At 44.4% G+C, this 11,777-nt stretch overlaps 1 protein-coding gene across 1 annotated transcript; it reads left to right on the top strand.

The window, feature by feature from the left end:
• Window positions 1-646: 646 nt before the first annotated feature.
• LOC137672645 (E-selectin-like) lies at window positions 647-8,022 on the top strand. Its single transcript, XM_068416997.1, has 14 exons — window positions 647-714; window positions 1,002-1,079; window positions 1,518-1,904; window positions 2,694-2,801; window positions 2,932-3,117; window positions 3,765-3,950; window positions 4,058-4,243; window positions 4,803-4,988; window positions 5,096-5,281; window positions 5,560-5,745; window positions 6,732-6,839; window positions 7,298-7,319; window positions 7,430-7,502; window positions 7,858-8,022. Exons 2-13 carry the CDS (start codon window positions 1,043-1,045, stop codon window positions 7,485-7,487), a joined length of 1,836 nt encoding a protein of 611 aa, XP_068273098.1. The 5' UTR covers window positions 647-714; window positions 1,002-1,042; the 3' UTR covers window positions 7,488-7,502; window positions 7,858-8,022.
• The last annotated feature ends 3,755 nt before the right edge of the window (window positions 8,023-11,777 follow it).

Below are 11,777 nucleotides of genomic sequence, written 5' to 3'. Positions count from 1 at the left end.
GGAGCATATTGTCCAAGGGAAGCTAAGTCCACATTCCAAGCTTGACTGCTACAAGTGACTGATGAATCTGCATTGTGAGCAAGACTCTAGAAGAGTACTAGCAATCCTGGGGCTGGCAAACCTTGCCACAAATGAGAACTCTGGAAGCGTGCTGTGATCCGCAAGGAAGGATTTATCCAGTGCTGCAGTTTCTATCTTTTACTCAAACTTAGTTAACCAGCTTTGAGTGTTGGTGCCTTTCTTACTGAGATCCCAAAAGAACCGGCACCTCCTTGGTGCAAAATATCACGCTAGGTGAAAAGTTGGAATCTCCTTAATCATGCAACTAACTGACACTAACCGCCTTGCTCCTTCCTGATATCCTGGAATTGTGTGTTTCTGTCAGTAAAACCATGTAATGCAGCGCTTGGCAGTTTGTCAGCACAGGGTGTCTTTGGGAGGGTTGATTTGGCAAGGGGAAGCATCAGGCTTAATGTGTTGGAGGGCCACATCCCGGGATTTTCCGAGAAATTTTTTTCCACATGTAATTTCCTGTCTCGTGGAGGACAGGCCAGTTGAGAGGATAAAAAGCCATAGCAAAGGCAGTGGATTACACGGTCCAGACACTTGGAGGTGAACTTAATCTTCAAGTCTGTATTCAGCAACTTAGCAACGGGAAGCAGTCACTGAGAAATATCTCGAACTTTTGCCACCTGGCCACCACAACTGCAACCTGTGAGTATACATGGAGTGTGTTATTCTGTTTCATTCCTCAGCTGAAGGAAAACTGGACAGATGGAATTCTGTGTCGGTGCTCTTTAAAAGCGGTTTACATTTAAAAGCTATCTTGATATTAAGAACTGGTTTAAAATGAGTAATTTCCTAAAAATGGAAATCTTATTTAAGTCTTTAGAATAATTATTAGAAAGTATGTAAAAAGATTGCATAGACAGTATTTTATATTGAATTGTAAAAAGTCAGTATTTGTTCTTTACAAATGTGTTCCTTTGATTTTTTCATAGCTGTCTGCTTAAAAGATAGAGAAGAGAAAACTCTCAGAAACATGATTTGCTTGTGGTTCCTATCTCTTCTTGCTTATGGTAAGTGTGTACGTCTCTGTAGAAAACTAGTGGGATGGTTATATTAGTGTGACTGTTCTGTTTGAATCAGAATTAAACAGAATTTTTTAACTTGACCTATTTAGCTGGAGGTTAGAGTCACATAGAAAAACCTCTAGCTGCAATGGCATGTCTGCCTGCTTGCCTGTCAAATGTGTAATTGGCTCCTGCAGTTTGCTATGAAGTCTGCAAAGCTTTGTGTGATCGGGCATAGCTTTGCAGGATGAAGTCCCTGTACTTGATGCTCACATGCCTGTTTTGAAGCTTGCCAGTTAATTGTTTAGAAAATAATTGCCATGACTTTTGTGCAGTTTCAGATATTGACAAGTTAGCAATATTTATAGAGCTTTATATATCCTCTTCTAGAGAGAGAGGAGGGAAAAAGTCAGACACCAACTTTTGGACATCTTTTCATTCTAGGACTTACAATACTGCACGGGGTGAATTGTTGGACATACCATTATTCAGACACAAACATGACCTACAGGGAAGCAGAGCTGTGGTGTAAAAAGAGGTACACTAACATGGTTGCCATTCAGAATAAGGAGGAAATCAACTATCTCAATAGCTTCTTACCCTTCAATCCGGGTTACTACTGGATTGGAATCAGAAAAATTAATGAAGTATGGACCTGGATTGGAACTAACAAAGAACTGTCAGAAGAGGCAGAAAACTGGGCTTCAGGTGAGCCAAATGGCAAAGGGAACAATGAGGACTGCGTTGAAATCTACATCAAAAGAGGGAAGGATGATGGCAAATGGAATGATGAGCAGTGTGAGAAAAAGAAGGTCGCGTTGTGCTACACAGGTATGGTATGATAAAGGCCGTTCTAGTGTGCCCCTGTGGAGATGAGGTGGTGGGTGGGGTGAGTTGTTTAACCTAGTCTTACATATTAACTACCTGACCCTTTAAGCACTTGTACACTTATCCTTACTTACAGGGCTGAGGTTGTTCTTGTTCTGAGAGCTGGATTAATCTCACTTACGTTTTAGCTCCCAGAATATTATACATCTTTTATGAGCAAATCACCAGACCTCCTCTATAATCAGTGGAGAGAAACAGGCTCTTCCAGATGGTGACTTTCATCCTGCTCTCAATTTGGTGTCTTAGCTAAGAATGGCCCTTTTGGAGGCATTTGTCTGCTGACTATAAACCACTGGATTAGATTAGACACTTCATGTAGAGGTGGCTAAGGCTAGGTCAAAAAAAAAAAAAATCCAAGTCAAGTATCAGCCAAATGAGAGCTGTGCTGAGTTAATGAAGAATGTACCTGTTGAGGATTTCTGCCTACCCCATAGTATATTGTTCCTTTTGCATTTCAAATATTGCTAGTATCTACCTGAGAACAAGTCATGGAGTTTCCTGCCAGGAGAATCCTTTCACTGTGAGCTAGTCTGCCAAAGGTGTTGATTTCTGAAATGCTGCTGTAAAATGACAGGGTAATCTTATGTACCAAACCCCCTGCTCTTCTTTTGCTATACAAAGTGCTTGTTCAGTGCCAGAAAGATAAACAAAGTGCTAGTCAGGTTTCATTAGTGGCCATTGCTGATTTTTTTTTTATAATTTGTGGTATTTTTTCTTTTTCTTTGTTTTCAGCTTCTTGCAACCCATCTCTCTGCAGTGGCCGTGGAGAATGCATAGAGACTATTAACAGTCACATCTGCCATTGTAACCCTGGATTCTATGGGCCTGAATGCGAGTTTGGTAAGATTACTCCATCCTGCTTTTCAGCCAGGGCGATGTTCATGCTAGCTAGTGTTCAGTTTGTCTGGCTTGTTGACTTACCTGCTCAGCCAGTGAGACTGACTGTGTACCTTCTTGTGTTTCTTTGAAGTTGAGAGTTGTGATCCACTAAAGAAACCTGATCATGGGAGCCTGGAGTGCAACCATCCATTGGAGAACTTCAGCTACAACTCCTCCTGCACAGTTCAGTGTGAGGAGGGCTATGAACTGACTGCATTGGAATCTGTATACTGTACCTCTTCTGGGGTCTGGTCTGCCCCTCTTGCAGGATGCAAAGGTGAGCTTCTCAAGCAGTGATGGATGAGCTTTCCACATTGTACATAGCTGTGTAAACTTCAGTGTTGCTGTTAGTAGGTACAAATTGAAGTTCTGGCCCATTCCTTTGAAGTTAATTGTGTGGTGAAGGTGCTACTATTGCAGCACACAGGTGGCTCTGTTCCTGAAGAGATTAAATGGGCAGGATGAATGTTCTGTCCCTGGTCTAGATTTCCTTGTAGGGAAGGACTTTTCCACCTCTTAGTGGGGAACAGGGAGTGGAGGTAATCTAGCTGTGAGACAGTTGACAACAGGCCAGTTACTCCTGACTGTAGGAATTATTTTTTTGAGGTGTTCAACTTAGAATAAGCTACTGTTTGAAGCAAATAAAAGCATCAAATGTCACCAAGCAGCAGTCAAAACGGGGAAAATTTTTGAATTGTAACTAGTTGTTGTCATGAGCTACAGATGAATTTACAGCCTTGCCTTAAGAGCCAGCCTTCCATATTGAGATCTTTCCACTCCTATCTGCTTTCTGAAATGGCAGCATAGTAGATCTCCTTTCTAAAGCAGCTTCCATTTAGTGGATATGTTGATAAGTTTCAGGAAAGAAAAACTTTTTATGTTTTTTTCCAAGCTAAGCTCTGTGCTGTCTCTTGTGCTTTTCAGCTGTGACCTGTCCTGCCTTAGAAATGCCTGCTCATGGTGCTGTGAACTGCTCCCATCCCTCTGTGGAGCTTACCTGGGGTACTGCCTGTGAGTTCACCTGTGAGGAAGGATTTGCCTTGACAGGCCCAGCCACACTGCAGTGTGGGTCTTCTGGGGCCTGGGACAGGCAGCAGCCATCCTGTGCAGGTACTTTTCCTGATTCCTGCTCACCTGAGCACTTGGGGCTGTCAGTATTGGTATGTTGAATTCCTGAGGCATCTGTGCTGATTGCTGTTGTGATCTGTGTGTTGCAGCTGTGAAGTGTGAGGCTGTAACCTGGCCAGAAGAAGGCTTTGTGACCTGTGACCATGCTCCTGCAGATCTCACCTATCGCTCACGTTGTGAATTCCGCTGCAGTGAGGGCTATGTCCTGGATGGCCCATTGAGCATTGAGTGCATGGCACAGGGACAGTGGTCAGAGCCAGTGCCAAAATGCAAAGGTAAGTCTTACTGGGTTGGAAATACTCTATTAAAGCTTAGAGTAGCTCAAATAGTCTGAAGAGACTTCCTTGTTCAAGTGTAGTCAAGGAGTAAGTCATCCCCAGCATATTTATAGCACTTTTCATAAGCAGATCTTGACAGGGATCATCTAGCCTGCTGTGTTAAAGAGGAAGCAGCAGTGCAGGATGACAAGCAACACTCAGGAACTGTGTCCTCAACACATATAACAGGCTCTTCAAGTGAAGTGTTCTGACAGGAACTCTTTATTCCCTACACTCCAAATGGGAGCCAGTGTCTCTTTATGCACTTCACTTGTGGAGTATGATCTGGAGTCAGTCTCAGGATAGCTTGCATGCTTTAGGCACATGTTTAAGGGTTCTCACTGCACTGTGCAAAGTGCTGAACTATTTCCTGAGATGCTGCTACGTCTGAAAGGGAAATACTACAGCTCTGTAGGGGACAGCTCCAGGCAGGGCATGTCCTCTTGTCAGCTCAAAGAAGAGTGTTTATCTTGACCTGCTCCAAGCTAAGCTCTGTGCTGTCTCTTATGCTTTTCAGCTGTGACCTGTCCTGCCTTAGAAATGCCTGCTCATGGTGCTGTGAACTGCTCCCATCCCTCTGTGGAGCTCACCTGGGGTACTACCTGTGAGTTCACCTGTGAGGAAGGATTTGCCCTGACAGGCCCAGCCACACTGCAGTGTGGGTCTTCTGGGGCCTGGGACAGGCAGCAGCCATCCTGTGCAGGTACTTTTCCTGATTCCTGCTCACCTGAGCACTTGGAGTTGTCAGCATTGGCATGTTGAATTCCTGAGGCATCTGTGCTGATTGCTGTTGTGATCTGTGTGTTGCAGCTGTGAAGTGTGAGGCTGTAACCTGGCCAGAAGAAGGCTTTGTGACCTGTGACCATGCTCCTGCAGATCTCACCTATCGCTCACGTTGTGAATTCCGCTGCAGTGAGGGCTATGTCCTGGATGGCCCATTGAGCATTGAGTGCATGGCACAGGGACAGTGGTCAGAGCCAGTGCCAAAATGCAAAGGTAAGTCTTACTGGGTTGGAAAGTTCAGTTTTCTTGTCACTGGACAGCACACTGAAATCCATATTCCTGTAGGGTCCTGGCTCCAAGCTACACTCTGTGCTGTCTCTCATGTTTTCATCTGTGACTTGCTGTGCCTTAGAGATGCCTGCTCATGGCACTGTGAACTGCTCCCATCCCAAAGTCAAATGAATTTGAAAATGCAGTGTACATCTAGTGCAAAAAATAAGACCAAAGACAGGAAAGTCCTTAATGACTCTTAACATTTCTTTCTGTTTCAGTTGTACAGTGTGAACCGCTGAGCTCTCCTGAGAAAGGCTCTATGGATTGCTCACATGGTGCTGGGAACTTCACGTACAACACAGCGTGCCACTTCAGCTGTCTGGAAGGATGGAGGCTCAATGGTTCTCATGTTCTGGAGTGCAGTCATTCAGGAAACTGGAGTGCTAGTGTGCCCACATGTGAAGGTATTTGGCCTGTGAGTAGCCACAGAGAGGTGACACTGGGTTTCTAGTCAAATGAAGTATGGAAGGGTGGAGGAGATAACACCAACCAGTGAGCTAGAACTTCTAGTGAAGTTCATTAATTAAAAAGCCAACAAAATCTCTCAGTATGTCTTTTGAAAATAGGAGGAGGGAAAATTCCTAAAAGATCTCAGTGAAAAATGTTGATTTCTTATCCAAAACCAAAAGCTGCAACCTAATTTTGGGTTGTTTGGTTTGGCTTTTAATTAGAATATTTCTCATGTTGAGCTTTTTCCATATAAACAATGAAAAAAACTATTCTAGAGAAACAGAATCTTGTGGGGAAATCTGCATTCATAAGTCTGTTTCTCAGTGGAAAAGTTTGCAATTTTTTTTTTTTTATTTGGTGTGATGGTTTCTTGGGTGACCTCCTCAGCCAAAAGACCCCACAGAGCTTTTCAAAGGCTGTAATTTTACAGGACAGAAGTCTCAGCCTTGCCTTCCCATTCCAGGCAGTAAGAGCTCTGTCCCTGTCCTCAGTGGGAACATACTTGGCCTGCCTGAAATGCTTTTGAGATCCTAAAAGCTCAACTCCACTTTATTTGCTTGAGCAGAATTTAGATCCTTGAATAATTTCATTGATCTCAATGGGATTGCTCAAAGAGGAAGGCAGCACAGTGGGAATTAAAATATGAACTGAAACATGAAAAAGAAAAGATGAGCACAAATTGTCCTGTGAGGCTGGAGGTTAGACAGACCCTGGTATAGCCAGCTTGTTGCCTTGCCGTTGCTTTGTCAGTGGGTGGGATAATTTTTAGTATGCAGCTTTTTACCTTGTGGACAGGATGTGCCCTGTCTCAGCAGGAGAAAATGGTTACAAGCTACCACTCTGGTTCCTTTTGAAGGGCACAAGTAAAAGGAACAAGTAGAGAGGGCTTCAGAGACCTCACGTGCCTCTTGATCTCACTGAAACTTTTTCATCCTTTCAGATTCTGAACAAGTCAGCTATGTCTCTGTGGGCGTAGCAGCCACAAGTGCCTCTCTGTTGTCCACGGCATTATTCCTCCTTTGGCTTGCAAGACATTTCCGAAGAAAAGGTGAGCAACTGGACTGGGTCCACTGGTTTTATTCAGCTTCCTGAAAAATTTTTAGTGGAGAAAAACAAAATCCCTCCAAATCCTGATACCTTACTTTTAGAAAAAGGGAAAATTCCCATACTTGAATTCTAAAATTCCTTTCAAGAAGCCTACATATGTGTCATGTTTGGCTTTTGGATGAACAATTAAAAATAAAAACTAGTAAAAACCAAGTGTCCAGAAAACAAGAATTAGAAGGAAAAAGCAATGTTTTATTTATCAATAGTTACTGCCAGGGAAAGTGAATGGGAATTTGAGATGGGGCTAATGACAACACAATAATAACTGTGAGATTTGTTGGTAGATAATGGCTTTTTGTCAGGTATTCAGAAATGAGAGGTTTTTTAGTAGATGAAAAAGTTTGCATTGAGGGGGCTTTCATCTTGAAATGCTAATGCCTTTTCTCATTCTTCTTGCAGCAAAGAAATTTACTCCTTCCAGGTAAGTTGTGTCTCAAAAAGCAGCATGAAAAACACTGCAATCACTTTGCTAAAATCCATTTGATATAAACCAGTTGTCATTAAAGTACTTTTCATTTCTGTTTTTTATAGTAGCTGCCAGAGGCTAACCATTGAAGGTGGTTTCCAGAGTGCTGGCCAGAATGTCTAATTCCCGGTGTTTCAGGTAAGCACCTGAGAGCTGCACTAACAAATTTTCTTCCTTTTAATTACACAAGCAATCAGAGCTGTGTATATTGCTGTACAATTGCTGAAGTAGCAGTATGTGCTTTGGGGTACCTAATATGCATCTTGGCATTGCATGAAAGTTCCTAACAAGACTGATGGATTTATTGCTTTAGAAATGGTTATTCAGCTCCTCAAGGATGATTGTGCTTAGCATCCTGTCCAGCCGCATGCAGCATCAGGAACTCTTCTGTGCGTTTTTGCTACCTGCTGCATGCAAAATTCCTCTGAAATGAGAGCAAATACAAATCGATGCCAATTTCCCAATTTACAGAGGAATTCTGTTGTCTCTGCAGGAATTGAGGCCATCTTTACTTATGTCTCAGATTTCTGGAGAATGAAACTGCATGCAAACCAGCAGCTGTCCAGATGTTTTTACCTCTTGCTGCCACGATGATTGACCTTGTGTATTCCTCAGAAATTTTGAACTCAAGCTGTATGGTATTTCCATTGAAGACAAGCAGAGAGTAAAACTCTGGCCTTCTGGCAAAATACTGCCTGCATTCAGTCATGTAGTTATAACTGGGAGCTTGCCATCTCTTGTCCAGATGGTGAGCAAATAGTAAGCTGCTGCCTAAAGAGGAGGCTGGTTTCTCCTCTGGTCTGCTCAAAGGTACCTAGGTGAGGTGAAGACATGCATTATTTCACATCACTTACTACACTGCTGGAGATGTCTTCTCTGGAGATACATGGGTTATACTTGCAGAAACAGAATAATCGGGATGAAAAAATATTCACTGAATAGCTTTGAAACCATTGATTTGGTTTATTGTTGAAGTCAGTTTATTTTAAGGGGATGTCCCAGTCAATAAATATGCCTGTAATGATATGGGCAATTATTTGAGTTTCTGCTGCGTCTTCCAGAAAGCTTAGGGACTTTAAACTCTTTTTTTTGTTTGTTTTTTGTTTGTTTGTTTGTTTTTTTTGTTAATAGCACTGGGAATTGTAGTGCTTATACTAGGTACTCTGGTTTCTGAATGCAGCAAGTAGGTCTGAAATGATCTCATCCCCATGGGATTATGCACTGTAATACAGATGTATACATAAATATTTAATTGTGCAGTTTTTACTATGGGTATTTCTGTGCTGTTAACTGTAAATGTATTGTAAAATACCTGTTCCTGGGTAGGTCTGTGGCCATTGATCTGGGCCCAGGTAATTTTAAAATAATTCAGAGGTGTTTGTAAGGATTTTGTGCCTGCATATTATTTACAAATGAAATGGAAGCCTGAGATTTGTGTGTGTATATATTGCAAGTATGATTTGTTAAGCTGTTAAAGGAATTTAAATGAGAGTCTTTTTTAATAAGTTATGTTTAAGTTATAATCATAAATTAAAAATCTCTTGACTTAGAATCTGATATGTATTGTGCTATTTGTAACAGTATTTAATAAAATGTTTTAAATGTAATGCTCCCTTTTTCAAAACGTACATCATTTAAATCATTTAGGCCGGCCCTGTGGACATGGCTTCAGCAGCAGAATGTGAGGGGCTGGGGGAAGGCTGGCTAGAAAGGGACAGCCTCGCTAACTTAGCTTTCTGTTTTCCTAGCAGTCAAGGCAGGAGTAGCCAGGAGGTGGCAGTGAGAGCTAGCACAGCCGGAGCAGGACCCCACACCAGCAGCCCCAGTCCTGAAAGGGAGGAGGTAGGCTCAGCGATGTGTCCTGTAAAGCAGATGCCTGGACCAGCAGTGGGCTTTGAGGAGCGTGCTCAGGAGGGAGAGGAGAGCAAGAAAGAGAAGCAAGTAGGTGATCTCGGTGCATAGTTAACAGCACAAACCTCTCAGCCCATGCAGGTCTTTTGCAGCCCTTTCTGCTGGGAAGTTAGCTGAGTGCTGGGAGACCATGGGCTAACAGGTGAAAGCACAGCTCTGGGGATTAGTGGTGACTGCTGTCTGGAGACCTCCACTCCCACCCTGACATGGGCTGTAGCCAAAGACTCTGCCATGGGCTAGTGCTGGCCAGGTGCCGCTGATGGCCAGACACTCCTGTGGCCACCCTTCCCCAGTCCCTGACATAGCCAAGGAAACTGCACTGTGGCTCTTCATACCTGCTGCCAGGAGCCAGCCCTTCATGGTAAACTGTGAAATGTATTCCTGCCCTAGGAAAGGCTCAAGTGAAGCCATCAGGCCTGTGAGCAAGGGAGTCCATTAAGAAGTGCTGTGCCACAGTGGACAGGGCCTATTGCTGTTTATCCCAAACTGATTAACGAAAGGAGAGCGGTTGTCAGTGCTTCCCCTGCCTTGACAAGGTGGGGCCCAACCGTGTGAGCAGATGTAGAGCAGTAATCCTTTGGGTTCCCTGAGGGGATGTAGAGATTAGCCCGAAACGCCCTGCTCTGAATCCCTGCAGGAGCTGTTTCAAGAGCTAAACCACCACATGGGTCGCCCAGCCTGTCCTTGTTGTTGTCCTCTACATGCATGGCCCTGTAGCATCTTCTGGAGAGAGCTGCTCAGGCCAGTGTGGCTCCTACCCTGCTGCAGTCAGGGCAGCCCAGCTTCTTGTTCCCCAGGAGGTGACCAGAGCTAGTGCTTCTAGCAGCTTTCCCTGGGATCTTACAGGTGCTTTATTGCCAGAAAAGAAACTATAAAATTAGTCCCTCTCTTTCTCCAAACCTTCATCCCTTGTGACTTCCAGAGGCAGCAGGAGTGAGACCACATTTGAGTGGGATTAGTCCTCTCCCATATATCCCCTAGGCCAGACAAAGACTCCCTGAAAGGGATCTCCTTCCTTTCAGTGACTTAGAGGTTACATCTATCTTCATAGTTAATGTTAGTCCAGGGCACAGGCAAAACCCTAGCCTGTGCTTGTCCAGGTCGCATGATTCTTAGTCCTATCCTGGCACTGTTTTTTCCTGCTTCAGGATGTGAATTACCAGTTATGATGGCATGGTGTGCCCAGGCCTTTAGGATCTTCAGGAAGTTGTTTTATTTGCAGTGGATGTGTGTCTGTCGCAGTGACTGTGAACACAGCTCTTCTGTTGTTTGCTATCTGTATAGTTCCTGTGCTGGCAAGAACGGCCATGGGAATGCTTGCTGCCAGGTGGTCATTTAGTAACTCCATCGTATTGCCAAGGTGGTGGAGTCACCATCCCTGGAGGTGTTTAAGAAAAGACTAGATGTGGCCACAGAGTCTTCGCTGGAAGGACTTTTCTTATTTCCTGTTGTCCAATTTCCCTTACATTCCTTAGCTCTCCCTGGGATTGGGGCATTGTTCAGAATGGGATCTGGTTTTCCCTGGCATCTTATTTTGGAGCAGATGTCTGCTTGTGCCATGACCTGTGGAAGCTGTGAAGGTGACATTAACTGGGAGGCACGCGTGTCCTTTCACAGCTCTGCGTGTTTGCTGCTTGGCAAGGGAATGGTTTTTGTGGCGTAACTTAACACATTCCTGATGAACTGAGCTACCCGGGTGGCTTTTATCTTTTTACATTTTCAGTCTGACAGAAGGGACTTAGAAACAAAATTTCACTTAAAGTCTCAGACAGGTAGTGATTGATTTGGGGTAGGTGTCTCTGTGGCCCTTGGTGATATGGTCGGTATAAGCCCTGCCCAGATTGGGTGTCCTGTTTTCATAAGCAATTAGCCATCAAACAAGCAGTCATTTACCAGGGCCTGGCTGAAGTTGCCTTCCAGAGGTCCAGTTTCTAAGGGATGGACTGGACCCAGCATTTGGTCAGCAGTTCTTCACTCACGAGGATAGGTCACTGCTACCGGCTCTGGAGACTGGAAGTCTTTGCAGCTCCTTGCGTGCTTTGCTGAGGACTGGCAGCAGGGACTTTGAAGCAGCAGGTCCCGCAGGAGTTGGTGTCGTGATCAAATCACTGACCTGCTCAGCTCCTGCTTTGGGAGCTGTCAGAGGATATTAGGGCCAGGAGGCCAGACTGCAACACACTCAAGCCTCTGTGAGTCTGGTTTCTGTCCTGTGTCTTACTCCTGTTTGAATTCCTCTGGTTCTTGCAGAGGGCTGGCTCCCTTCTCTTGGCTTGAGCATGCTGCTAACGCGTGGCTGGTGGTGGGTATTTGGTGACGGTCTTCAGACCATAGTCCTGGAGAAGAAATATGCCATGGTGAGCTCTTGGTCAGGGACAGAGAGGACCACAAGATCGCTGTTCCTGGGAGCCATGACTTGCATCAAATGACAAATACAGCATGGGCTTGCCCACAGACAGGCAGGCCGTCCTCCTGTTGGGAGTGGGCAGCAGAAGCTTGGCAGAG

Source organism: Nyctibius grandis, chromosome 21 (assembly GCF_013368605.1).
Source record: "Nyctibius grandis isolate bNycGra1 chromosome 21, bNycGra1.pri, whole genome shotgun sequence".
Lineage (NCBI taxonomy): Eukaryota > Metazoa > Chordata > Aves > Nyctibiiformes > Nyctibiidae > Nyctibius > Nyctibius grandis.
The sequence above is the reverse complement of the archived record's forward strand: the minus strand, read 5'-3'. Positions and strand labels throughout refer to the sequence as shown.

Coding starts and splice junctions, on each gene's coding strand:
- LOC137672645 (XM_068416997.1), top strand. CDS start 1,043: ATGATTTGCTTGTGGTTCCTATCTCTTCTTGCTTATG. Junction 5,282..5,559: donor GCCAGTGCCAAAATGCAAAG/GTAAGTCTTACT, acceptor TTTCTGTTTCAG/TTGTACAGTGTGAACCGCTG. Junction 7,320..7,429: donor AAGAAATTTACTCCTTCCAG/GTAAGTTGTGTC, acceptor TGTTTTTTATAG/TAGCTGCCAGAGGCTAACCA.